The sequence below is a fragment of the Haliotis cracherodii genome, unplaced genomic scaffold (genome assembly GCF_022045235.1).
Source record: "Haliotis cracherodii isolate W230 unplaced genomic scaffold, xgHalCrac1.p SCAF_57, whole genome shotgun sequence".
Classification (NCBI taxonomy): Eukaryota; Metazoa; Mollusca; class Gastropoda; order Lepetellida; family Haliotidae; genus Haliotis; species Haliotis cracherodii.
Genome location: NW_027266316.1, coordinates 95,751 through 123,611, shown reverse-complemented (window position 1 = coordinate 123,611; position 27,861 = coordinate 95,751). Strand labels below are relative to the sequence as shown.

The 27,861-nt window shown below is 40.9% G+C and overlaps 1 protein-coding gene across 21 annotated transcripts in view; it reads right to left on the bottom strand.

The window, feature by feature from the left end:
• Positions 1 to 6,107: 6,107 nt before the first annotated feature.
• The window catches only part of LOC139444582 (myocyte-specific enhancer factor 2A-like), a 116,892-nt gene continuing 95,138 nt past the window's right edge, over positions 6,108 to 27,861 (bottom strand). For 20 of the 21 annotated variants that reach the window (XM_071225466.1, XM_071225464.1, XM_071225468.1 and 17 more), the window contains 8 exons: positions 26,811 to 27,014; positions 18,978 to 19,121; positions 18,414 to 18,449; positions 15,720 to 15,894; positions 14,461 to 14,660; positions 14,016 to 14,124; positions 13,064 to 13,178; positions 6,108 to 11,925 (listed from right to left, as the gene is read on the bottom strand). In XM_071225466.1, coding sequence (XP_071081567.1) covers positions 11,634 to 11,925; positions 13,064 to 13,178; positions 14,016 to 14,124; positions 14,461 to 14,660; positions 15,720 to 15,894; positions 18,414 to 18,449; positions 18,978 to 19,121; positions 26,811 to 27,014 — 1,275 coding nt within the window. In that variant the 3' untranslated portion in view covers positions 6,108 to 11,633. The remainder of the gene's footprint in view (positions 11,926 to 13,063; positions 13,179 to 14,015; positions 14,125 to 14,460; positions 14,661 to 15,719; positions 15,895 to 18,413; positions 18,450 to 18,977; positions 19,122 to 26,810; positions 27,015 to 27,861) is intronic. The other variant, XM_071225485.1, reaches the window with a different exon arrangement.

The following is a 27,861-nucleotide window of genomic DNA, read 5'->3' as shown; positions in this document are numbered from 1 at the left end:
ATTTCCATGGTCACAGGTTGCTTTGGACACATACACAACCAGGCAGCTTAGTTCTGCAGGCATCAGATGACAATATCAAGTATCTCCAGGTGAAAGGGATACCTCCACAGCCTCCCATGTGACATGGTGTCAGCGTTAGGGGATGACACTTCCACAGCCTCCCATGTGACATGGTGTCAGCGTTAGGGGATGATACCTCCACAGTCTCCCATGTGACATGGTGTCATCGTTAGGGGATGATACCTCCACATCCTCCCATGTGACATGGTGTCAGTGTTAGGGGATGATACCTCCACATCCTCCCATGTGACATGGTGTCAGTGTTAGGGGATGATACCTCCACAGCCTCCCATGTGACATGGTGTCATCGTTAGGGGATGATACCTCCACAGCCACCCATGTGACATGGTGTCATGGTTAGGGGATGACACCTCCACAGCCTCCCATGTGACATGGTGTCAGCTTTAGGGGATGACACCTCCACAGCCTCCCATGTGACATGGTGTCATTGTTAGGGGATCATACCTCCACAGCCTCCCATGTGACATGGTGTCAGCATTAGGGGATGATACCTCCACAGCCACCCATGTGACATGAGGTCATCGTTAGGGGATGATACCTCCACAGCCACCCATGTGACATGGTGTCATGGTTAGGGGATGATACCTCCACAGCCTCCCATGTGACATGGTGTCATGGTTAGGGGATGATACCTCCACAGCCTCCCATGTGACATGGTGTCAGCGTTAGGGGATGACACCTCCACAGCCTCCCATGTGACATGGTGTCAGTGTTAGGGGATGATACCTCCACAGCCACCCATGTGACATGGTGTCATTGTTAGGGGATGACACCTCCACAGCCTCCCATGTGACATGGTGTCAGCGTTAGAGGATGACACCTCCACAGCCACCCATGTGACATGGTGTCATTGTTAGGGGATGACACCTCCACAGCCTCCCATGTGACATTGTGTCAGCGTTAGGGGATCATACCTCCACAGCCTCCTATGTGACATGGTGTCATGGTTAGGGGATCATACCTCCACAGCCTCCTATGTGACATGGTGTCAGCGTTAGGGGATGATACCCCCACAGCCACCCATGTGACATGGTGTCATTGTTAGGGGATGATGTTCCTTCCTTTGCCACGGAGTAGAAGGAGAAAATGTTGATATACTACATGATTATGGACGATCGACAACTTGCCATATGTCACTCAGCCAATAGGCATCTCATGAAGGAGTTGAGAACATTCTAAGGAAGAACTGGGCATTATCAGTTTCAGCACACTGGGTTCCAAGGCTTCTGATCAGAAACATCCAGGTTCATCATGTTGCATGAACATTTACATCGTTTGAAACAAATCTGGCAAATTTTGTTGATCGATTTGTATTTGGTAACCATGGGCGTACTTGGGTTTCCCAGCCACTAAACAACAGTAACAGCAGTGGAAACGTCTAATGTCTACACCGAAGGCAAAATCTTTTCCATCCTTGGTAAGGTGATGACTTTGTTGTCCTGTATTTCTAACGAATCCAACTGTGGACAACCTCCCGACAGGTCAGATTAATGATGCCCAATATTGGGCTTGGCTGTTGAGGTAACTGCAGGAGAATATCAAACATCATGAAAATTTGACAATGGACCTGTGTACAAGTCTGTTGTCACCATGGTTACAGTGAATGACTGTGGCTTTTTTACCTCGACCATCCTCACCAGATTTGGAACCATCAGATTTCCACCTGTTTCCAAACTCGAATAAAGAAGTGTCTATCGACCATTATACAAAATGATGACGTCATTCCTGCTGTGGCGGATTTCTTATACCACTTGGAGGAAGCTTTCTACATCAGTGGGATCCAGGCACTCCATCATCATCGGCAGAATCGTGTGGACCTCAGTGGGGATTATGTAGACAAATAATTAGCAACCAACCAGAACTTTTCAGCCACCCCTTGTAGAATTATAGTGTGCTGTAAATGATGTCTTGATATAGGATAATATGGTATGTTATGAAGTATATTGTTATATCGGATGATAGGTATGTTATAAAGGATATTGTTATATAGCAGGATATGGTATGCCATAAAGTATTTCGTAATATTACATGAAAGAGTAACACAAAAGCAGATTCATCAAATCCAACTATGAAGAACGTAGGGGGTTTCAGCAAATGGAGACATCAGATCAATACAGCAAATTATCAGATCGAACTTGGAGTCAATATGCGATTCGGTCGAATAACATGTAACCGCTTCTAGGCCAATGAATATAGCAGAAATATGCTTTGCAGGAATCAAACTTTTTTCTTGTTGACAGGATTAACAAAAAGTCTTTTTTGCATTTATTCTGATAATTGCTGAATTTCTAGTCATAGGAACAGCTGAAAATAATTGTGTTTAAATTCCATAACTGGTATGCCATGAATTTGATAATCACTGACAGCGTTGTCGAGCCTTCCATGTCAGTCCTTTAATATTGGACCCAAACAATGGCGGTCATAACTGTGCAAGACATTTCTCAAGTCTACTGTTTAGGAAGCTTTAAAAGCACAAAATTAACCAGTTCCTCAATTTTTACTAAAATTCACCACATAAAGGCTTTAAAATTCTTCTTAAAAACTCCAAAGAAATATCCAGATACATGAGTAGCACACATTTTTGTCATTGTTCGAGAAACGGTTTATTTTTCTATGTCAGCCAGATAATAATAAGATTGTTCGTGTTATATTTAGCGTAATTATAACAGAACATGTACCATGTCTGCATTAGGCCTGATGTCTCCAGTGTCTGTGGCGTACTGGAAGTTGGAGGTCTCGTTATGTCAGCACTACCATGAGTAACAGGAATTTCTCTTGCACTTGTATATAACATTGTCATCCTCATTCTTATTATTGGCAATATTTGTATAAAATCATTTTATATGCATTGAATATATTATACATAAACCATCTTCTGTGCTTGTTTGTTGTCAATTGTTTCAGCTTTGGACTGTCATGGTTCTGAATGTCAGAGTTACTTCCCTTTGACCAGACAGCATTTTGTACACACAAAGAATGATCTCTTCTTACCAGAAAGTATGTGAGGGACAACATTCCATCAATTTAGTATTTAAGTTTGCACCAGGAGGACTGACGTGCCGTTTCCAGGGTCAGGTGGGGACACTTGTGGATGAGTGAGTAAGTTTGTTTCAGTGCCACTTTGAGTGAGTGAGTGAGTGAGTTGGGTTTAACACCGCTTTTAACAGTATTCCAGTCATATCACGGCGTGTCAGCTTAATTATGGGAGGAAAACCCGAAGTGATGCAGGTCTCAGACGTTTACCACTTCGGTGAAACCCACGAGCATGGGTATGGTGCTGACAAACCTAGAAACATAATCGGGGTGAACCAGGATTCGAACCCACAATCATAGGTTTGGTGTGCCCAAGGGACGAAACTCTGCACAGCGAATCGCGGCGCCTTAGACGACTGGGCAACCCGTGCCCCCAGTGCCACTTTGAACAGTACTCCTGTTATATCATGGTATGTGAGCATTTTGTGGGAGGAAAGCTTGAAGTGGTGCAGGTAGTGTGATGTTTAGCACTGGTGAACCCACAAACAGATTTCTGGCATGCATGAGAAACACAGAATAGCCATCCTGTTCTTTCCTCTAATAATGTGTAAACCATCCTGTCCTTTCCTCTAATAATGTGTAAACCATCCTGTCCTTTCCTCTAATAATGTTTAAACCATCCTGGCCTTTCCTCTAATAATTTGTAAACAATCCTGTCCTTTCCTCTCATAATGTGTGTGTAAGCCATCCTGTCCTTTCCTCTCATAATGTGTGTGTAAACCGTCCTGGCCTTTCCTCTCATAATATGTTTGTAAGCCGTCCTGTCCTTTCCACTAATAATGTGTATGTAAGCCTTCCTGTCCTTTCGTCTAATAATGTGTGTGTAAGCCTTCCTGTCCTTTCCTCTAATAATGTGTAAGCCATCCTGGCCTTTCCTCTTATAATGTGTAAACCGTCCTGTCCTGTCCACTAATAATGTGTGTGTAAGCCGTCCTGTCCTTTCCACCAATAATGTGTAAGCCATCCTGGCCTTTCCTCTTATAATGTGTAAACCGTCCTGTCCTTTCCACTAATAATGTGTGTGTAAGCTGTCCTGGCCTTTCCTCTAATAATGTGTGTGCAAGCTGTCCTGTCCTTTCCACTAATAATGTGTGTGTAAGCTGTCCTGGCCTTTCCTCTAATAATGTGTGTGTAAGCTGTCCTGTCCTTTCCTCTAATAATGTGAGTGCAAGCTGTCCTGTCCTTTCCACTAATAATGTGTGTGCAAGCTGTCCTGTCCTTTCCTCTAATAATGTGTGTGTAAGCCATCCTGTCCTTTCCACTAATAATGTGTGTGTAAGCCGTCCTGGCCTTTCCTCTAATAATGGGTGTGTAAGCTGTCCTGGACTTTCATCTAATAATGTGTGTGTATGCTGTCCTGTCCTTTCCTTTAATAATGTGTGTGTAAGCTGTCCTGTCCTTTCCTCTAATAATGTGTGTGTAAGCTGTTCTGTCCTTTCCTCTAATAATGTGTGTGTAAGCCATCCTGTCCTTTCCTCTAATAATGTGTGTGTAAGCTGCCCTGTCCTTTCCTTTAATAATGTGTGTGTAAGCTGTCCTGTCCTTTCCTCTAATAATGTGTGTGTAAGCCATCCTGTCCTTTCCTCTAATAATGTGTGTGTAAGCTGTCCTGTCCTTTCCTTTAATAATGTGTGTGTAAGCCCTCCTGTCCTTTCCTCTAATAATGTGTGTGTAAGCCATCCTGTCCTTTCCTCTAATAATGTGTGTGTAAGCCATCCTGGCCTTTCCTCTAATCATGTGTGTGTAAGCTGTCCTGGCCTTTCCTCTAATAATGTGTGTGTAAGCTGTCCTGTCCTTTCCTCTAATAATGTGTGTGTAAGCCCTCCTGTCCTTTCCTCTAATAATGTGTGTGTAAGCCCTCCTGCCCTTTCCTCTAATAATGTGTGAGCCATGCTGGCCTTTCCTCTAATAATGTGTGTGTAAGCCCTCCTGTCCTTTCCTCTAATAATGTGTGTGCAAGCCCTCCTGTCCTTTCCTCTAATAATGTGTGAGCCATGCTGGCCTTTCCTCTAATAATGTGTGTGTAAGCCCTCCTGCCCTTTCCTCTAATAATGTGTGTGCAAGCCCTCCTGTCCTTTCCTCTAATAATGTGTGAGCCATGCTGGCCTTTCCTCTAATAATGTGTGTGTAAGCCCTCCTGTCTTTTCTTCTATTAATGTGTGTGTAAGCCATCCTGGCCTTCTCATAATGTTTGTTTAAGTGTGCTGCATTCAGTAACCATGGTCCAGATACCATCAAGGTCCAGCGATCTGTATGATGGAGTTGTGCAACCATGGTCCAGCGACCTGTATGACGGGATTGTGCAACCATGGTCCAGCGACCTGTTTGACAGGATTGTGTAACCATGGGTCCAGACACCTGTATGATGGCATTGTGCAACCTCAACCAAGACACCTGTTTGACGGGATTGTGTAACCACGGTCCAGACACCTGTTTGACGGGATTGTGTAACCACGGTCCAGACACCTGTTTGACAGGATTGTGTAACCACGATCCAGATTGTGTAACCATGGTCCAGCAACCTGGGATTGTGTAACCAAGTCCAGACATCTGTATGATGGCATTGTGCAACTTCAACCCAGACACCTGTTTGACTGGATTGTGTAACCACGGTCCAGCGACCTGTTTGACAGGATTGTGTAACCACGGTCCAGATTGTGTAACCACGGTCCAGATTGTGTAACCACGGTCCAGCGACCTGTTTGACAGGCTTGTGTAACCACGGTCCAGCAACCTGGGATTGTGTAACCACGGTCCAGACACCTGTATGATGGCATTGTGCAACCTCAACCCAGACACCTGTTTGACGGGATTGTGCAACTTCAGTCAAGACACCTGTATGGTGGTTTGGTTGCAAGACCAATGTTCGGTACACCAAACCAAGTAATGTGCAACATACAGGACACCTCTGACGTCATCATCCAGCATCTGCACCACAGAACATTGAAACACCAGCACACAAGAAAAAACAACAGAGTTGAACTGCACTTCAACAAGTTTAATTGTTTAGTACCATCCTGTCTAAGATGACTGATACCTCCAACGAGCAGACACAAGTGAACATCGTGACATACACAAGCCTGTTGCCATGATTACGTGTGTGTTACGTGTGTGTGCTACATGTGTGTTACACAGCAGTACAGCACGAATACCTGTAGCTGGGAGCCACCAAGAAACTGCCCTCCCCATATCCCTGCTTCCAATCAGCTTCTACCTGCACCATATACCTCTGAAACTGGGGCTGCAACCTTCCCAAATGACGTCTTTACCACCGACCTCTTCTAAACTTGTCAGTAAAGGTACCGTCCCTTCTTTATCATCTACCCAGGAGTAGCCACCCTCCCAGTATCTTGTACCAACAACAGGCCTACCTTGCATCTACCTGAAAGTATCTACCCAGGCACTCGGACATTGAGGAGTATTCACCCTGTAAATTTCAAATTGAAGTAGCCATGTCTGTCTTGTTTGGCAGATTGAGTTCGCCACCACTCCCCTCAAGCTTATCAAGGTTGCACCCTGTCCCTCTAGAATATTGAGGTAACTACCCATCCCTCTAGCATATTGAAGTAGCTATCCTGTCCCTCAAGACCCCTAAGTAGCCCTCCTCCCCACCCCGCTCCCATATATCACCTGTATCCAGACACTTCACCTTAAAGAAGATCCCCCCCAGTATCTCACCTGTAACAGACACTGCCTGTCTACCTGATGAATCAGATAGCACTGTTGTACTATTTCTTTCACTTTGTCTTCAAGCATACAAAGATACATAAGTTTTCATATAGATGCATGAAATGCATTCAATCCTTTGAAAATGTGAAAACAAATCTAAATCAAAACTGATTTATTATTCTGAAACCTTCGAAGCATTACAAGATAGAACAAGCATTGTCCGCTACAGAGCACTGATTGGCTCCTACATCAACCAATCAGAAGCCAGTCATGTGACTGACAACCAGTTTCCATGGTAACATCCCAAGTACAAGATGTGTACAAACAATGTATGAGTAGCTAATGTCTGGCAATATCTCAAGTGCACTTCTCCTTCATATAGTTAAAGCTGGTCATTGCACACATCACTTCTATCCACTCTGGTGGTGCTGCCCAGCAGGCAACAGGCTGACAACCGCTGACTCAGCAAATACAGGAGACACTGAGTGGACAATGAGAATATACAGCAGAGTGAGACGGAAGTCATTGGGGTAGCTTCGGCTGCAGGGCGATGTCGGTGTGGGGACAACAACTGGTATTTGACACGAGTAGAAGCAGACATTTCAAGTTTACAAATTAATTAATTTTGCACCTGTAACAGTTTCATCTTATAGGACTTGGGCCGTTTCCATAAAGTGATCGTATCGCTGATGATCGTAGTTCTCATGCTTTAACATAGGCTCAAGACTATCATTAGCGCTACGATTGCTTTGTAGAACAGCGCCCTGATCGAAATATGCCACGGAAGACCATCTGCCATCAAATGACAAGACACGGAGTGACATTGGAGTTGATTCTCGGTGCGTGTTAGAAACAGCTTCTGACTTCACACCGACATGGCTGCTGCAGAAATAAATAGGAATCAGAGAGATGCTCGGTACATGTGGGTGAGTGTTGGAGCGTCTCCTCCAGAGTCTGCAATAAAATGCCCCAATCCTGGAGGATTGTCATTCCCTTAGACAAACATCCAACACCTCATGATAAATTCTGTGTTGATTTTAATCAAAATCACATCTCAATAAGTGTCTGAAGAATTCATGTTTGTGAAAATCACTCGGAAATTCTGTTAACATCATGTGTGTCTACCTGTCACATATTGTTCCACTTCACAGACTTGTGAGGCAACGGACTACACATGGTTGAGGAGGAGACAAGGACACCCACTGTACCCAGCATTCATCTGCAGCTGGTATCGTAATGGCTCCCTGTGGACGTTCCAGCAACACCTCACGCGTAACGGGACACCAGTCTTGCAAACACCTCATGTGACAAGCCTAGCAATGCCTAATGGCATGTGACACACGCCCAGCATTGCTTCATGTTACACAAGTCCAGCATTACTTCATGTTACACAAGTCCAGCATTGCTTCATGTGACACAAGCCTCGCATTGCTTCATGTGACACAAGTCTAGCAATGCCTCATGTTGCACAAGCATAGCATTGCTTCATGTGACACACGCCCAGCATTGCTTCATGTTACACAAGTCCAGCATTGCTTCACATTACACAAGTCTAGCAATGCCTCATGTTGCACAAGCATAGCATTGCTTTATGTGACACAAATCTAGCAATGCCTCATAAGACACAAGCATAGCATTGCTTCATGTGACACAAGTCTAGCAATGCCTCATGTGACACAAATCTAGCATTGCCTCATGTAAAACAAATCTAGCAATGCCTCATGTGACACAAATCTAGCAATGCCTCATAAGACACAAGCATAGCATTGCCTCATGTGACACAAGTCTAGCATTGCCTCATGTGACACAAGTCTAGCATTGCCTCATGTGACACAAGTCTAGCATTGCCTCATGTGACACAAGTCTAGCATTGCCTCATGACATTTGAAACAAGCCTAGCATTGCTTCATTTGCCACCAGTGTCCATCGCCTCACATGACGTGCCACCAGCGTCTAACGCCTTACATGACGTGCCACCAGTGTCCATCGCCTTACATGACGTGCCACCAGCGTCTAACGCCTTACATGACGTGCCACCAGTGTTATCATGCCATCTTTGAGTAGAAACATGTAGTTTTCATTTCCTCGCCTGAGTGCTGCCATATTGAATTTCTCCTCTGTGATCCAAGTACACAGTACAAAACACATACACTATCATTTTACAATAACTTACTTGGCAACGAGTATACTACAGCACAAAAATATTTATACATACAAAATTCTTGCAAGTTTTGCAACAATTGAACCATTCATAATGGTATACAAACATATTAATAGTTAAAAGCACTTTTTCATTATGTGAAGTCTTTCAATAGGAACAACTCTCCCTCAATGCTTTTGTTAACACAGACAGAAGCCACGCCCTCCAGTCAACCAGCCAACACGCCGTGGTGCCATGACCTCAACAATACCGCTGACGCTTCCAAGTAAAACACGAAGTAACACATTATATTGCCTGAGTAACTATACACATTTCTCAGCTTTTCAATTGCAAAGTGACATCTTGTGAAGACACAAACCGATAGGACAGTACGGAAAGAATATTTGATTCCGTGTTCGAAAAATCAACAGCACTTTCTGTAGGAATCATATTTCATAGTTTGAGTGTAAACACTTGTCAAGTCCAGGGTCAGTTTGCAATTGGGGAGCTGCCAAGCCAGTGCTACCTGATATACACATTCTGTAACATGCCTAGTAACCATAGTAACATATTATCGCTAAGGCAACATATAGAACACTCACTCAAGAAATAGCCATCATTTGAATATCACAGTTGATCTTAGTAAAAGCACTCAACTTACGCCTAATGTCAGTTGATTAACAGAGGTGAGAGGGAACAATCAACCGTCTCGAAGAAATTAAATAGTAATAGTTTGTACAACAATCATAGATGAGTATCATCTAAAAATTTCAACTTTTAACAGAAAATTTCATCCCTGATATGAAACTGTTTATAAATGCTAAAATATACAAGAAATAGTAAAGTATGAAAAAATATGAAAACTTAATCTTTTCATATACAGAGTAACAGACAAGGACTAGGTCGTAATGTTTCAAGAAAAAGAATTAAAATAAACATATCAGAAAGAGTATCTGGTTTCAAAGTATAAATTGTTGTAAACGTACAATTTGCGTAGATTAGAAAAGTGTCATTTAAAGACTCTCCAATATTTACAACCTCTACTCTGCAGGTCTAAAAGATCATATGAGCATAATCGACTTCTGTGATAAAAGTTTGAAAATATACTCTATAGGTGTTATGAAACAAATACAAAAATAATGATCTATTAGCCTTTATAAATGCACCTGAACTACACATAGCCAGACTACAAACGTCCAGCACGATCATGTTTTCGAACATATACACCGTCTGTATTCCATGTCAAATTTCGGAATCATCAGAATATTACAATCTTTGACTTATTTCATTTCTTGGATATGCTGAACCCAAGCCATTTCTTAGAACCATGCAGTCTGGTGTTCCTTAAACCTATAGGAACTAGGAGTTGAGATATCGGTACAGAGGAGCGAAAGTGTCCGTCGGCTTTGACGAGAGAAGTTTTCCTGTCACTTTGCACTTTCCTATCAGTTCTAGTTCATCACAAACTTCAACAATTTTTAACATGTAAATAAATTAAAAGCACTTTTAACGACCATTGGGAGGTGGCAATCAGTAAGTAGTGTTGTCAGTACTGGCATTGAACATATTGCACATTGCTATGAGAAGGAAGCATCCTCTCACGGGTGTAGATATATAATAAATCTCTGGAATTTGTTCCGAACAGATAAACTAGATTCCCTAAAAAGTCCAATTACGATCATTACTTCATCAATAACAGTGTCTATTACATTAAATAAGTTTCAGTCGCATTATTTTTGACATTTGAAAAGTTGGCTTTGAATATCATACGAATGATTCATGATCAGGTCAAAGGTCAAGATAACAATGTGTTTCAAAGAGAAGAAAAAGCTGTGTGATGGTGCTAGATATACAAAGAGTGACTGTCACTCAGCTTCGCCCTTTGCATGGTGAATACACATCAACAATTACCCCACTGAGGGAATGGACACGTACGTGTGTTCATGTCTAATTTGTGCACAACAGTGATATCAATCCTCATTGTCGCTGACTAATCCCACGCGAGGGGCTTCATTCTAGTTAGCTAATCTACTACCACTTTTAATTTCGTTGAATTATTTGACAGTGAGCACTACTCTAGCTGAAATAGCATCTGTCCGTCGGTCCGTCCGTCGCTGTTCGGACTCGTCCAGAGCTACTATGTCGTGTTACAAGGTCACAACGTTGTTACTAGGCACCAGACGGGGGAATATATGCATTTATATGTCAACAAAACACTCCACCTCATTTGTCAGTGTATTCAAAACAGCCACATAAGTAACTGATACAACATCTTCTGCACAGTTGGATAATAATGATAATAAACATATGTAGTGATCATCAGTGGTGAGTGACACAAGGTGCAGGAGCAATATTTACACAAATGAAAGCGTCTATCCAGTTTGTCCACCTGAAAGGCACCAAAGGCTCGCGGCCTTCCACCATGCGCAAAATCTTACGCAGAAACACGGGAGTAGAAACATACGTACGAAAATATGGGATTTTAAGTACGTATTAGTACATAACTGTCCTGCTTGTCACAGCTTCCTGTACAATATACAAGTCCACCACTCCGGATGCAGTCAGACCAGCTGATGGCCGTAGCTAGCGTGCCAATGAGCAAGCTGCTGACCAAGTCCTGCTGACCAATCAGGCGACGTTAGTCTCTGTGTCTGCAGATTGAGATAGAGACAGACAGCAAGATGGAGACTCGGATGTCCTCCAGCATCCCCTAGGTCGCCCAGCCCTCTATACGGGAGCGTTTCACCATCGGGCCGTCGTAGTCGTTGGTGTGTACATTCACCGGAGACGAACTGTTGCTATGAGAGATGTGGCCGGGCGACAGGTGCCCGGTGCCCGCAGATGGAGGACGTAGCTGTTGCTGTTGTTGGTGGTGACTAGAGGGGGTCGTGGAGTCCCGTGGAGGCGAGATAGGTTCGCTTTTGATATTCATAGGTTGTGTCATTGTGTTGATTGCCAAGGGAGATAAATGGTGGCCCGAGTTGGCAGTGTGTGGTACTGTCCTGAAAAACACAATACCCTTGGTCAGTTTCACATCCGTGTAACAATGCCACACAACTGTTTGTGGGGATACTGAGCTAGGAACACACAGTGCCATTTAGAAAAGGGACAAATGTAACAAATGTTATATCTGGTATAACACTTTCTTAGTAAAGTACAGATTCTTGTACATTTTCAGGGTTGAGTCCTATCCGTGATTCGAACCTACACTGCCAGAGTGAGGCACTTATCGCCAGCACACAAAGTCAGCAATCTCACCCAATCATCCACCGAGGCTTCCACTAGTGGTCTAGTGACTTTGTGTGCTAGCATTTAGGTGCCTCAACCCCCCAAAAGTACTAGAATCTGTACTTTACTAAGAAAGTGTTATCCCAAATATAACATATGATACTGAGCTAGTTCGTACTGCTACATACTCAGAGGAGAATATGAAGCTACACATGCCTGTGTTCCAAGGCAACTACAAATACTACTTGTACGTCAACTCCTCCAAACAGAAGACACGGTCCAGCTGGACATGATATGGCAAGGGTTATTTGTAATTTTATACTTACATGTATACTTATATATACACATAATTATATTATAATCAGTATCCCCATAAAAAGCTGAATAGTATATTACATACACAACTACATAAGTCTTGTAATCATCTTGTACAAAAGGACTGGTTTCAAACATCATGGTGCTACTGACACATACATTGAATGATTCTCCATATCCTCAAAGAATCTAACCCTTTCTTCATAACATAAAATAACTGTTCAAGGCTGGTTAATATATCTATCTGTACAATACACGAACATTATTACATTCTAGTACATACAACACATTTACTATGACCTGTGAAGAGCCTGGTAGAGAATGGGCCTTCAGCAACCCATGATTGCCGTAAGAGGCGACTATGCTTGTCATAAGAGGCGACTAACAGGATCGGGTGGTCAGGCTTGCCGACTAGGTTGATGCATGTCATCTTATCCCAATTGTGGATCGATGCTCATAAATTCAACCACCAGATTGTCTTGTACAAACTTGTTTTTTTTACAGACCGCCATCATATAGCTGGAATAATGCTGAGTGTGGCGTTAAACAACAAACAAACAAACAAACACAAGATATGACGGCATGTGCTGTACTCACCCCGACGTCAGGGACAGGCCGGTGGAGTGGTGTGGCGAGCCGGTAGTCAGGGAGCCCTGCCCACACCAGGAGTTGTAACCGTTACTCACATCAGCAGTGGTCAGCGGGAAGTCATCTGCGGGGAAACACACACACCATGTACATCTCAACATTAGGACCACATCCTGCTGGGATGGGGCAAGTACATGGCAGCAAGGTGGAATACAGGAGGCGATGTTTGTCATGGCTAGTTCCTGTTTATCATGGCTAGTTCTGTTCATCATGGCTAGTTCCTGTTTATCATGGCTAGTTCATATTCATCATGGCTACTTCTGTTCATCATGGCTAGTTCATGTGTATCATGGCTAGTTCCTGTTTATCATGGCTAGTTCCTGTTTATCATAGCTAGTTCATATTCATCATGGCTACTTCTGTTCATCATGGCTAGTTCATATTCATCATGGCTACTTCTGTTCATCATGGCTATTTCATGTTTATCATGGCTAGTTCATATTCATCATGGCTACTTCTGTTCATCATGGCTATTTCATGTTTATCATGGCTAGTTCATGTGTATCATGGCTAATTTCTGATTATCATGGCTAGTTCATATTCATCATGGCTACTTCTGTTCATCATGGCTAGTTCATATTCATCATGGCTACTTCTGTTCATCATGGCTAGTTCTGTTCATCATGGCTAGTTCTGTCTATCATGGCTAGTTCATGTTTATCATAGCTAGTTCATATTCATCATGGCTACTTCTGTTCATCATGGTTATTTCATGTTTATCATGGCTAGTTCATGTGTATCATGGCTAATTTCTGATTATCATGGCTAGTTCATATTCATCATGGCTACTTCTGTTCATCATGGCTAGTTCATCTACTAACCTCATGGACAACAAAGCTTTCAACATAATTTCTATGCTCCACACATGTCACATGACACTGAGTGTGAGATCGGTACTTACTTGGATGAAACGACGAGGGAAGTGAGGAGGGGTACCCGCTACCCGGCATGTTCGGGGTTGCCAAGGAAACAACTGGCGTTACTAAGGAGTTGCCTACTCGGCCTTGGAGCTGTGGAACAAAATACCACAATTACTGTATGTTTCCTTGAACAAATATACAAACCTGGCCCCATATACACTATACAACTATACACTGACACTATAGCAAGGAGTTATGAGTCCTCTCTAATATGTACTCTCACTCACTCATACACTTATTCACTCACTCATACACTTATCACTCACTCACTCATACTTCTCACTCACCCATGCTGCCCTCACTAATACACAGAAAGTGGAGTGTCTCTTTCCCTCACTCACTCACACATGCACATTCACTCTCTCACTCATACACTGACACACTGACTCACTCACTAATACAAAGTGGAGAGGTGTATATACATACATCAGGGGACATGAGATCGCCACGGCTATGAGGTGGGATCATCACACGAAGATTTGGGTTGGGTCTCATTTGGGGTGGGGTGGGCGACTGTTTGGCCATCTGTTTGGCGTGGTGGACCATCACCCCAGGCGAACTGCAGGGGGAGACTCGATGGGGGTAGCCATTGGGGGTGGGGGAATGACTCAGATCAACCATCCCACCTGCAAGAAAACAAAACCAAACATTACAATTGGTACATAGACACAAAAGCAGATAAGAACTGCTGACCAACACAGTGAATTAACTCAACAAGCCCTGGTCATTTTACTAATCAAATTAAACCATTAATTTAGATATAAATAAAATTATTCAGCATTTTCAGCAATATTCCTCTCTTAAAAAACATAATTTCCAATAGATATTCTAGAAATTGTGTGTAACTTTTAAATGTCAAAAGGAGATCATAAAGATTTTCACAAGAAGCATGCAATATACATTTTAATCATTTCACTATATGTAATATACTTTTGTTAAACATTAGTCTAACCTTTCAATGAATGAATCAACCAACAGTCTCTACTTTTTAGAGGACCTACATATACTAAAATCATCATTTTCACAGCTCCTATGATTGTGAGGGTGCTAACACTATTGGTGCATGGGTCCCTTAAGGAATCTTCACACAAGCTACTTAAGTTTGCATACCCCAAAATGTTTGCCAACGTTTGTTTTCACCCAACATATATATGTTGTTGTTACTTGGGTCCTCTTCATTTCTCGCATATGCCGATGTCATTTTGTAGCAGACGTAAGTAAAATCATGTGACATCTACGCAATGTGTTGTCAACCATTCAAACGTAAAAATGAAGTTTGTAGACACTGAAATGTTGGCTGAAATATTGGTACGAATAGAAAACGATTATATTACACGCCAACAGTTTGTCTACTTTACAAACTGTTCTGCAAACAGTTTTCTAAATGTTCACAAACTTACGTTACATAAATCAGCAAACTAAGTATCCCTTAGCCATGTCTGGTTTGACCGGTTTTGTGTTCAAATCCCAGATTGGCCAGAATTATCTCCTTGGAGAATAAGTAACACAATCGTGGTCACAGTATCAGAATGGGGCAAACATATACCACCTGTACACCTTGAGCTCCTCTGTCACAGGCTGATTCACCATAACACAGCTTCAATACTTTCTGAGAGTCAATAAAGCAAGCTAGATCAAGGAGAGATGATTACCACGGAGCCATAACTGGGCGCGGGTGTACCTACCGGTGGAGTTGGGCCGCGGACTGTGGCTAGGGGGCGCCACCTGTGGTGGCTGTAGCAGTCCGGGGGAGCCACTCAGGACATGGTTCTGTGGGGGCGGAATCAAACCCGGTTGACTGGGATAGCCACTATTGTGTATCGGCACCGGCATAGTGTTGTGGTACTGCTGGATGCCCCCCTGAAAGACAAGGCAAGATGTCAGGACACCCTCTCATCATTCCCCATTAACATTCTAAAAGTCAGGATGACCCTGTTAACTAATATACTCTGTCAAACACCCTGTCACCATACCCCATTGACATACCTACATACCTTGTTACAATACCCCATTGACATACCTACATACCTTATCACCATACCCCATTGACATACCTACATACCTTGTTACAATACCCCATTGACATACCTACATACATTGTTACAATACCCCATTGACATACCTACATACCTTGTTACAATACCCCATTGACATACCTACATACCTTGTTACATTACCCCATTGACATACCTACATACCTTATCACAAAATCCCATTGACATACCTACATACCTTATTACAATACCCCATTGACATACATTGTTACAAAACCCCATTGACATACCTACATACCTTGTTACAATACCCCATTGACATACCTACATACCTGTCAGAATACCCCATTGACATACCTACATACCTGTCAGAATACCCATTGACATACCCTGTCAGAATACCCCATTGACAAACCTACATACCTGTCAGAATACCCATTTGACATACCTACATACCTGTCAGAATACCCCATTGACATACCTACATACCTGTCAGAATACCCCATTGACATACCCTGTCAGAATACCCCACTGACATACCTACATACCTGTCAGAATACCCATTTGACATACCTACATACCTGTCAGAATACCCCATTGACATACCTACATACCTGTCAGAATACCCCATTGACATACCCTGTCAGAATACCCCATTGACATACCTGTCAGAATACCCCATTGACATACCTACATACCTGTCAGAATACCCCAATGACATACCTGTCAGAATACCCCACTGACATACCTACATACCTGTCAGAATACCCCATTGACATACCTACATACCTGTCAGAATACCGCATTGACATACCTACATACCTGTCAGAATACCCCACTGACATACCCTGTCAGAATACCGCATTGACATACCTACATACCTATCAGAATACCCCATTGACATACCTTGTTACAATACCCCATTGACATACCTACATACCTGTCAGAATACCCCATTGACATACCTACATACCTGTCAGAATACCCCATTGACATACCTACATACCTGTCAGAATACCCCATTGACATACCTACATACCTGTCAGAATACCCCATTGACATACCTACATACCTGTCAGAATACCCCATTGACATACCTACATACCTGTCAGAATACCCCATTGACATACCTACATACCTGTCAGAATACCCCATTGACATACCTACATACCTGTCAGAATACCCCACTGACATACCTACACACCTCTCAGAATACCCCATTGACATACCTACATACCTGTCAGAATACCCCATTGACATATCCTTCAAATACCCTGTTCACATACCACCTCAATATCCAAGCATTTATTTTGAACAACAGCAACATCAAAAACTGGAGTGTGTATGTTACAAATGTAATTGTAGAAATTTCATACAATGTCCATCAGGGAAACAACTAGAATCTAGAATGATTTCTTAAACTAATGTATTTTACTGCTATTTTCTGCTATCCGCTGTAAATACATGGGACAAGCTTCACTGTAAAATATCCTACCCAAAGACAAAAGTAACCTGACCAAATTGAGGAACATTTCAGCTGGACAATGTTATTGACAGAGGCTGTGCTGCAAACAGATCATATGTACACTGATCTCACAGACACTTCCACACAAACATAGACATTGTCTACAGCAAGGTTGTCTCCAGGTACCAGAGAGGATCAAACCAGCATAGCACTAGAACAATGTGATTATATGTGCTGTATATCATGTTTAGTGGTGCATTACGCAAGCATTGGGACAGGAGTAACTGAGGCAGGCTGGTGGGTAGGTAGGTAGGTGGGTGGGTAGGTAGGTGGGCAGGTGGTCCTACAGGTGGTCTAGTGTAGGGCGGTGTGGGGACGGACCATGGCGCTGTAGACAGGTACTGCTGTCACACTACCATCAATCAAGGTGTGGATTCAAATAAACATGTGTTTCTCACATAGATAAATACTGTGTCTAAACGTATTGCATAATTCTTTACAACTGCAAGTTAAATGAGAACAGGCAAGCAGATATACTCATACTGCCTAGCTTCATGTACAAACTTGATTGCTTCTTGAGGCATGCTAGTTTGGACATCACAGGAAAAACCAGGTGGATCCAGGTGGATCCAGGGGTCAAGGGAGGGGTCAAGGGCAAACAAACCCCACTTTTATTAATTTCAAATAACCTGTTCATTATTTTCCCACCCCAAAAACATAAAAATCAAATGTTTGTTTTGGAACCTTAATCTCGAATTCCTGGATCCATCGTTGTAAATATGCATTAGGGACTTATGAGAGGTAACCCCGTTACCAACAAGAATTATTTCAGATTTGTTACATATGCAGATGTATTTTAACAAGAAGCATGAGCAAGTTGGAGTACATGGATACAGAAATAACGGCAGACTAATACATACGCTCTGGTCAAAGAACTGTGGATAATTCATAAACTTCTGAAAGGTAAAAAGAAAAGAACTTTGACAAGAGATTCACTTGAGGCCGCGGTCACTCGTCTCCGTATACATTAACAACAGAGAATACAAGCACTGAGCAACCTAGTCCAACACTTTAAGCTGTGTCAATTGTATTTAGCTTGTGTTTGTTGTTGTTTAGAACACAAAGTTAAAAGAAATTTAGTATTTAAGGCTTGGGCACAACAAGTAAATTGTGTTCGTCAGTTTTTGTTTTATTTGAAAAATGTCAACAGAGAATTCCATGAGATTGCCAACGGAAGACTGTCTTTGGTTTTTAATAGAATCATGTGAAACAGTCAGAAACTGTTCAACAAGCAGCAGAAACATTACAAAATGCCATACACAAAATCCCACTGTCTGAAATATGACTTGATATCATACATTTATATAATAGCTCAAGATATTACATTTATTGTTCACATGTCTTGACACGTTTTGATTTTGTAATCCATGACGAACATTATATACTTTGTTGTACCCCAAATAGTATCACCCTGTAACACTGACCCTCATGACGTTCTGCTGCATGACACGCTGGTAGTCGTCGTTGATGCGGTCATATTTGTCGTCCCCACGCAGGCCCTGGGCGTAGGGGTCCTGCTCAATGGGCTCCGGGCTCTCACAACCCTTGTGTTCCTTCTTGTTGAGAGCCTGCAACAAACAAAGAGTACTGAGTGAATATTGTTCAACACTTGTGTGATTTGAATTAATAATATTGAGATAAAATATTTGACAAGTAATGTCCCTGCAGCAAATATACTGATTAATGATGTAATTAGTGATTACATACTGCTTGTATGATAATGTATTTATCTGACAAAATCTTCTTGAGCTTCAAATATGGTTTTCAGTGTAAGATCAAGAAAATCACAAAGTCATTACATGTTTGTATTGTATAATGTAAACTATCTTTGTCTATATTTTCATGAGTGTTACAAAGGTACAAATTGCAGAAAATTTAACCAATGTCAATTCAACCTATGTCCTTAGATATACAGATGTATAACAATGTCCTTAGATTTATACCAAAGTCCTTAGAGTTACAACAATGTCCATAGATTTATAACAATACCCTTAGATTTATAACACTATAATAAAGTTCTGAGATTTATAACAAAGTCTTTACACTAATAACAATGTCATTAGATTTATAACAAAGTCCTTAGACTTATAACAAAGTACACAGATTTATAACAATGTCCTTAGACACATGAACAACCCCGCTCTCCATGTTTCCCTCCCCAGCATCAACTTCCACTACTCCTACAGGTGACACCACACCAAATTTATTTCATTTATCCAATGTCTTCAAAGGGGACCTTAAGACAAGTAATCCCTCCTTTTTACTGACTTTATTTCTCCTCTTTCAGCAATAAATGTGGTCACTAAGCTGACTCCAACTTCAAATAAGCATGTCACTCCAGGCTCGGCTTGTGTTAATTCAGGTGAAGAATCGCTCCCACCATCTCACTTATTCTGATCAACTCGATAACTTTCCCTAAAAGCTTAACAAGCACTTGCCAAGTCCACATTCGAAGCAATTTACACAAATATCTCCTGAAAGATCTTTCCGCATAAAGGTCGGAGTGAATTTTCAATATTTCTGAGCCAGTCAGATAATGGGTTGATTGCCTGCCTCCAGGGAGCATATTCAGTGTGGCACTACTGCCTCTTGTGAGTTGTGGGCAGGCTGTCTGAATGTGGGTCACTGTGTTCCGGGGAGGTATATTCTATATCACAAAGTCCTGGTTGTAGAGTATTTGACTCACACTTGAGTTATTTCGGTACTGCAACTGCCTATTTATAGTGTGGTGCCTCGGCTGTGACTATTTTAGGTAACTGGATCGATATCTTATCATGACATTCCCCACCAAAAGCTATATGCTTGAAACAGAGTACACCGGCTCACACAACCAGCCATTCCGGCAATTCGGCGAGGTTATATATAAAATAGTCTGGGTTATTTTTGTCAACTGGAATATCTTGGTTTCATTTAGAAGCACCAAAAACTGCTGATGCTATTATTAAGCCCATAAACATTAGCCATACTAAGAACAAGTATGCGCCCGCCCAATCCCACAAACACTTTGACAATCTTCAAGGAATAACATGCATGTAACCTAGACAGACTTCTTTCCTACCATGAGGACTTTACACCAGTTGTTCAACTGTGGCATAACCAGCCCCCGAGAAACATGATCGACTTATCAAAGGTAAGACTGGATTTGGTCCGATCACCAGCTACCCACACACCCTCTAAAATAGATTCATTACAGGTAATTAATTTCCCCCATCATTAGTATCTACTGTAACCTGGATATTCCTGTACGGAGGCCAAGCCCAGAAACCTGATTTATGAATGGAGATTAAGCTATTATGGGACATTATGGAATAATATCCCAGCATACAGCTTGTCAACTTCAATATTCTGATAAACGAAGCCCAGCTAATGCTATCACAGACAGGGAAAGACCTTCTTAATTTCTGACCATGTCTGTGCGGCCTTGTGTTGCTGATAAGTGCTGTGTAAGACTTCGGAGGGGAGGCCATGATATAGACCTACTTTCTATAGAGTTCATTCAGACTGGGATTTGCACATTTGGAAGTTGCATTAACAGAGCGGTACATTAGTACTGATGAATTTGATGAATTTGTGTAACTTATTATATATTTTTATCCTCAGTGTTGGTTATGCTTTCAGTCACATACCAACTTTTCTTTAGAAATATATATGAAAGTATACTTAAATAACTATTAACAGTGACAAAGATTTTTCATTTCCCTCAGAGCAAGATATTATTTCCATACCTTGATTGTCAAGGTAAGATATCGCACTGAATCCCTTGACTGACAACGTAATATATTACATTTCATATCATGCCAGAACATATACAAATGTACCAAGAACAACACATGTGGACAATATAACTCTCGAACTCTAAGACTGTTTGATAGCAACTTATCAAAGTCCAAGTTGATAAGTTGATACATCACTTCTACTCCGTTAATGAGGCACAGATGTGTGGTGATTTCGGATTTAAAGTCACGTTCAAGATTATTGCATTTTAAAAGAGACGTGTGTGCGTGCGCATGTATTAGTCCAAACTAACGCCGATCTTTTAGTGCTTGTCCACTGAGATTCAATGATGCAGTTTTAACATGGACACCCCACTCAGACAGAGCGTTCTGACTCCAAACCGACCAATCCTTGTTTATATCCCTTTAACGCCAAAAGCCAGTCAGGGAAACAACAAGTACCATCTTTTAACATGTTTTGGAATGACCCGGCTGTGGGTCCAACCATTGACCTCCAACTCTCTGGCCAGACTCTTTCTACCACGAAGGCCATCCAATCAGACACAGGAGATAGACAAGAACCTTAACTGTACTCTGTGTACCCACCCCTACCCGCATCCTCATCCAAACGTTTGTCAGAGTACTTTCAAATTAACTGTTCAGATATGAAAAGGAAGATTACTTTTGTGCCACAAATCATATGTTCAGTATAACATAAAAACTGAAGTTCAGAAATTGGTTTGTTTAATAAATTTGGACAATATTATGTTATCATCAAAAATGTTAAAAGATTTGACATCTTTGTTGAATTTCAAGAATGAAGATTTCTGTTGTGTCAAACAATTAGTATTTTAAGTATTTAACATAACTAAAACTAAAGTATGTTTGATTTGATACACTTTGGACAATGTTACCATCCAAAGTGCGAAAACATTTGTTTATGAGTCAAGAATGAATTCTGGGATGGCATCGATGGTAAGCAGGTTAAGTAGAGCACCTCAATCCTGGAAGCTATCCCAGCCATCACTCCCCAGCCTCTGAGTGTGAAGCCACTAATTACGTAGATTACAGTCCCTTGTTCTGTAAGGTACTGACGTATCGACAGTGATCGCCCGCTACACTAGAGTACAGGCATGTTAGTGCTGTGTATGGTAGGTACTGACTCCACAGGGCATGTCAACGGTCAAATCAACCTATTGCTCCAGTATCTTTCCTCCACAGTCAACAACGTAATTATGGAAAAAGGCACCTTCATTGATGCATATGTCTAGAAGCATTTGCTCTAAAAAACGAAAATTCAAATCAATTAAGAATTTTCTTTCTATCCTACAAGAAAATGGCTGCCAAAACATGAGTTGGATATTGGTTGAGCGAATCTAACTGACAAGATCGTGTTGCTTCTCCCCACCAAGGCCTCCTCTTCTCATCTGTCTATCTACCTCTGTGACCTAATTATCCATTTATGGGCTGGAGGTTGTAAACAAACAGCTCGGCTGTGGGGAACGTTGCTGCTAGAGATGCTGCTAGGATGAAGATTCAATACTTGAGGGGCTACAGGGGGAGGGTGCCAAGCTCCAACATCTTATTTCATGTATTTTACATATAATGGAGAAATCACTTGAATCAGAAGTAGATTCAACAAGCCCCGAAGTAATTTCTCTGAACCAAACCATGTAATGGTTGAAATTTAATTTCTCGAAATTATATTTTGCATAATGACCTATAGCTTTATCAGTTTTATTTGTTAAATTGCACATTCAAAATGGCCAGTAAATTCCTGGCTCGGAATCCACTGCAACAACAATAGAATGACGTCATCAGAATGGTTTAAATACGGTGAAGGAACGCCCCAAGACTAACACTTAATCTATCAAATCTTTCATTACACAATATATTTCTCTCCTATATTTATTTTGCTAACCCGGATTTCACATTTTGAATAGAGCCAGCTAGACTTGCTTTTTGTATAATCTAGATTGGTATTTATGGATGTCAACGTCTTTATTATGAGGAACACAATGTTCGGAGCATATGCCTACTCTCCATCAGGCTATTCATTCACTTGAAGGAGTAAGCACATACTCCTAATTATAATAAAGAAGTTGACAGCCATAAATTCTCCCTCATGTGTTTCACTTCTAAATGCCATTCCAAGACTAGACTGGTTTTAATTTCTTAAAGTACATATATCCTACTGTCATGGCACAGTATGAGACAGACCAAAGATGTATATACGTCCGTGGACAGACCCATCTGTTTCAGAAACATACAGGATTCTTGGCAGACTTGGTTGACAAGAGTCACCTCCCTTTGATACAGTTTGTCATGATCTGAGTTTCCATCTTTCTAATTGATAGTTACCACACAATAACCTCAGAGTGACGCCTTATCACTATGAAATCCTGCTTAAAACTTTTAACAAGAAATACAAGACTGAGATTAAAAAAATACAACACATCTCCATTATATGAAATGATCAGATTTTCTCATATGATAAGAACATCTATTATATCACCTCCTACCTAAAAACAAATTCACCTGTGCTTTCAAATCACTGTCAGTCATGCACTCTGTAACCTCAACAGTATCTGACATATCGAAAATAAAAACACATAAGCTTACAAAAACTACACGCACTGACACAGCATGTCACTGAATGTATTCAGCCCCTTTGAAAACGCAGGGAGATCTTTATCAACTACATTGATGTAGTATATCCTGGTATCGCTGTGTAAACAGCTCACAAAAGATATCTCATCTCAATAACAACCCTCCATTCAAATACACAATATGCCGGCGGTGTCCTCCATCCCTCTCCACGGCCTCCTCCTTGCTAGTAGCCATGTTTCTACAGTTTAGCCCATGCTTGGATGGCTGAGTTAACCTGGGCGATGGGAGCTCTATGTATGTACTGTACCCACTGCCCACCAGCAGGAGATCACAGCCGTGCTCAGTCTGCATGTGGTACTGTGGCTGTGTGTATATATAGGTACCTATACAAAGGTATATGAATATATAGGTATAATATCATCAAATCTGTAATAGTGATATTTTCTTTAAATGACTTCTTTGTTTACATGAATGTATGTATGTTTTCTCATTTAAAAGATCGCACCTGTTCCATAATGGAATGCTTTCTGCAATATATACTATCTTATCTTATCCAATAGATAATACAACATTGTGTTCTTTATCTTGTTTTGTGTGTACACGATGTATATATATATAGATGATATACAGGTACTACACAAGGCAAGTTAAAGAACAACCAATGTTTTCATGAGATAAGACAGGATAATAATTATTGCAGAAAACATTCCAGATGCAATATTTAAATGACACAACATGATTTTATACATACACATATACAGACAGACATATCTGTATACAAAGAAATCATTTAAAGAAAATATCAACAGATTTGATGATATTATACATAAAATGTCATAGGTTGATTAAAATCAATAGGTAGTTATTGCTGAAAATTACAGATATGGAAACATATGTAATTGATGTTGATGGCTTCCTTATTTGAGAAGATGTTGCAAAATAATTTGTTTTCATTATTGTGGACATTTACATCTTGTGTAGATAACTTTCCAAAGAGTATATTTCTTTCTTGAAGTGGTTTGGTACAGTAAAGTAGGTAGTGTTTTTCATCATCAACGGTTGAACATGTAGAGCATAGTCTCTGATGTAGCGGGGTCGGTGGCTTTGTATGTCTTACAAGTTCTATAGTTAATTTATGATTATGAGTTTAGAAAAGTGCACTCGATATGTTCTTGTTTTTCATGGCAGAAAAAAATCTGGTATTCTTTAACACACACACACACACACACACACACACACACACACACACACACACACACAGTGATACACTCAGGATTATCACATCCACAATTCTCACCATGAAAAACTTGCTCAGTTGTAGGGGAATAGCATGTTTTGAAAGGAACACTTTAGACAGGCAATACTACCTTGAATGAACGCGAGACTAGGTCTAACTTCAAGTTGCAGACACACGAGGGTTTGTTGCCAATATGGCAGAACTTATTCAGCAGTAGTAGCAGATATTCTTTGAAACATCACTTTTCTTGGATTTCTTAATGTAGCTTTGTTAATTTCTGTTAAAGAATTGCAGTTTGTTTAGTCTTGGCACAGGCTGCTAAGATAAAACTGACTCGGATGCCTTCATTAGATATACATTATGATGAAAAAGAAGGTAATGGGGTGACTACCAATTATTTTCTTCTAAATTTTTGTAAAGAAATCAGAACACCGCATCAAGACCATGTTTCTACTGTGAATACAAAGAAGGAACATGTTTTAGCTTAGGTTTGAGATAATTTGACTTGATCTTGCTGACACAGGCATATATGTTACTCAAATCTTGATTGGGACATTCAGATCTTTAATACTATTTACACCCATTACAAGTAATCCGTTTGGGGAATAGAATTATTCCAATCAAAATTTAATTAGTATATCTACAGTGAGAATGTCAACACCAGCTTGTTAGAAAATGAATTAACACACAGTAATTGTTAAAACATACTTGTCCATGAAAAGAAATGTAAACCTGTCACAACCGACTGTATTCATTACACGATTTTGAATATCATATTTCATTTTCCAATATTGCATTTCAGCTTTTCATTTCAGGAAATTGTAAACCCCAGGTGACTCTGTAATACTCTTCAATCGCTGAATGCGAGTTAGATTGGGATCATGGAAGGTAAAAATCCTTATTAATTACACAATATTCATCAAAATATGACCACAATCATTCTCAATACAATGTACCTGATATCAGGTCAATCTTATTGTTGCAAACATTTTCTTGCTAACAGATAGTCGTGTGAGGGGCTTGGACAGGTCATTTTAGACTTTTAGTTTTAGTCCACTATAGACTTATGAGATAAAATAGCTTGCTCAACTGACCACATGGGTATCACATGAACTTGTGCTCCAAATAGCTGCACCCCGTAAACATATGTTCGATTAATGACAATATTCTCAATAGACCTGCATCATCACAAAGCCAAATGCTTCCTACAATGGCAACATTTCTCAATGGAATTGCCTCCTGAACCGAGGATGTTTCACTACAGAGACAGCGCCTCACATAACGGAATGCTCACAGCGCTAATGTACTAAATGTAGAAGTCACTTCATCGGTAAATTCAAATTTCACCCCAAAATATCACTAGATACAACACAGTGCCATGGAAAGACAATATTTCATTATCATTTGGTAATAACAGGATAATAAGTTGTGTTCCAAAGGCAAACAATGTATGCTGTGTCAACATAAAGCACTTCAATATGTTTTCCACGAACTAACACAAGAATACCTTTTATGTGAAACTGTGCCATCTCGGATCAAGTTGTCAACTACGTCACAAATATCGAAACAAACATGTCTCCCCAACTTCCCCCTCAGATCCAAAAAAAGCTAACATTGAAATGTCTCTATGTAAGTGCTGTGATGACATGACTGTTGCCTTGGTGCTGGTGGCGACCCCTCGTTCCTCCCCCACTCACCTCAATGATGTCCTTGTTTGTGCGGCTCTCGTGGGGTTCATTATACTCGGTGTATTTCAGAAGGACCTTGTCCATGTCGGTACTGGCATACTGGAACAGCTTGTTAGAGCCATTGAAGATGATGAGAGCAATCTCGCAGTCGCATAACACGCTTAGCTCGTAAGCTTTCTTCATCAATCCAAACTTTCGTTTGGTGAATGTAACCTGTGAAAAAAGATTCAAAACATGAATATCATAAACTTAAAATGATGATGATAATGGTGCTTGTTTATCAAGGCGGCAGTAAATAATCACGTCAAGACCAGACAATTCAGTGATTGATGTTACAAGCAAAGTCGCACGTGTTGGTGTTAAGGTCAAGCCTGTCTACCCTATCCATCTTGTTACCTCACATCAAACATGTGAGGAGGATGTTTCAAATACATGAAATAGATAATTGTATGACCTCAACTAATTCCAGGAGAAAAAGACACTGAAGGACACTAAATATAAAACTGTTAAACGTTTCAGCCAACAAGGTCATCCCTCATCCAGCACTGTAAGCAGGCACATCAATTGAAAAACTACATCTGCAGCACCAGGTGTCATAGCTTCACCAAGCCTCAGCAAGTGAAACCATCACACCTAATGAAGACTCTTACTAAATGCAGACAAACTAACATTTAGTTTAAATTGTTACCTACAAATCTCAAACTGCCATGACATGGTTGGAACAAAATGCCATCTATCCAGAAATTCCAGGTATTCTGATTTTATAGGGCTGACACCTCATTTTAATCCTACTTGTCAGTCATTCTATTGCCTGTACATAAATATTTCTCAAATATCCTGTGTCATATCAAGCAGAATCTATTATCCATGAGTGAATGAGTTAACATTTAATATCACAACAGCATTATTTCAGCCATATAGGGACTATTATCCATGAACATAAAACGTGTATTGAAGAGCCATGTCCAACATGTGCCCAGCTGAGTGTTCTAGCCTCATCATGGTCTTCATATCACATAAAACAGGCTCTACTCCCTTCTCACTTTTGAGAAAAATCCTT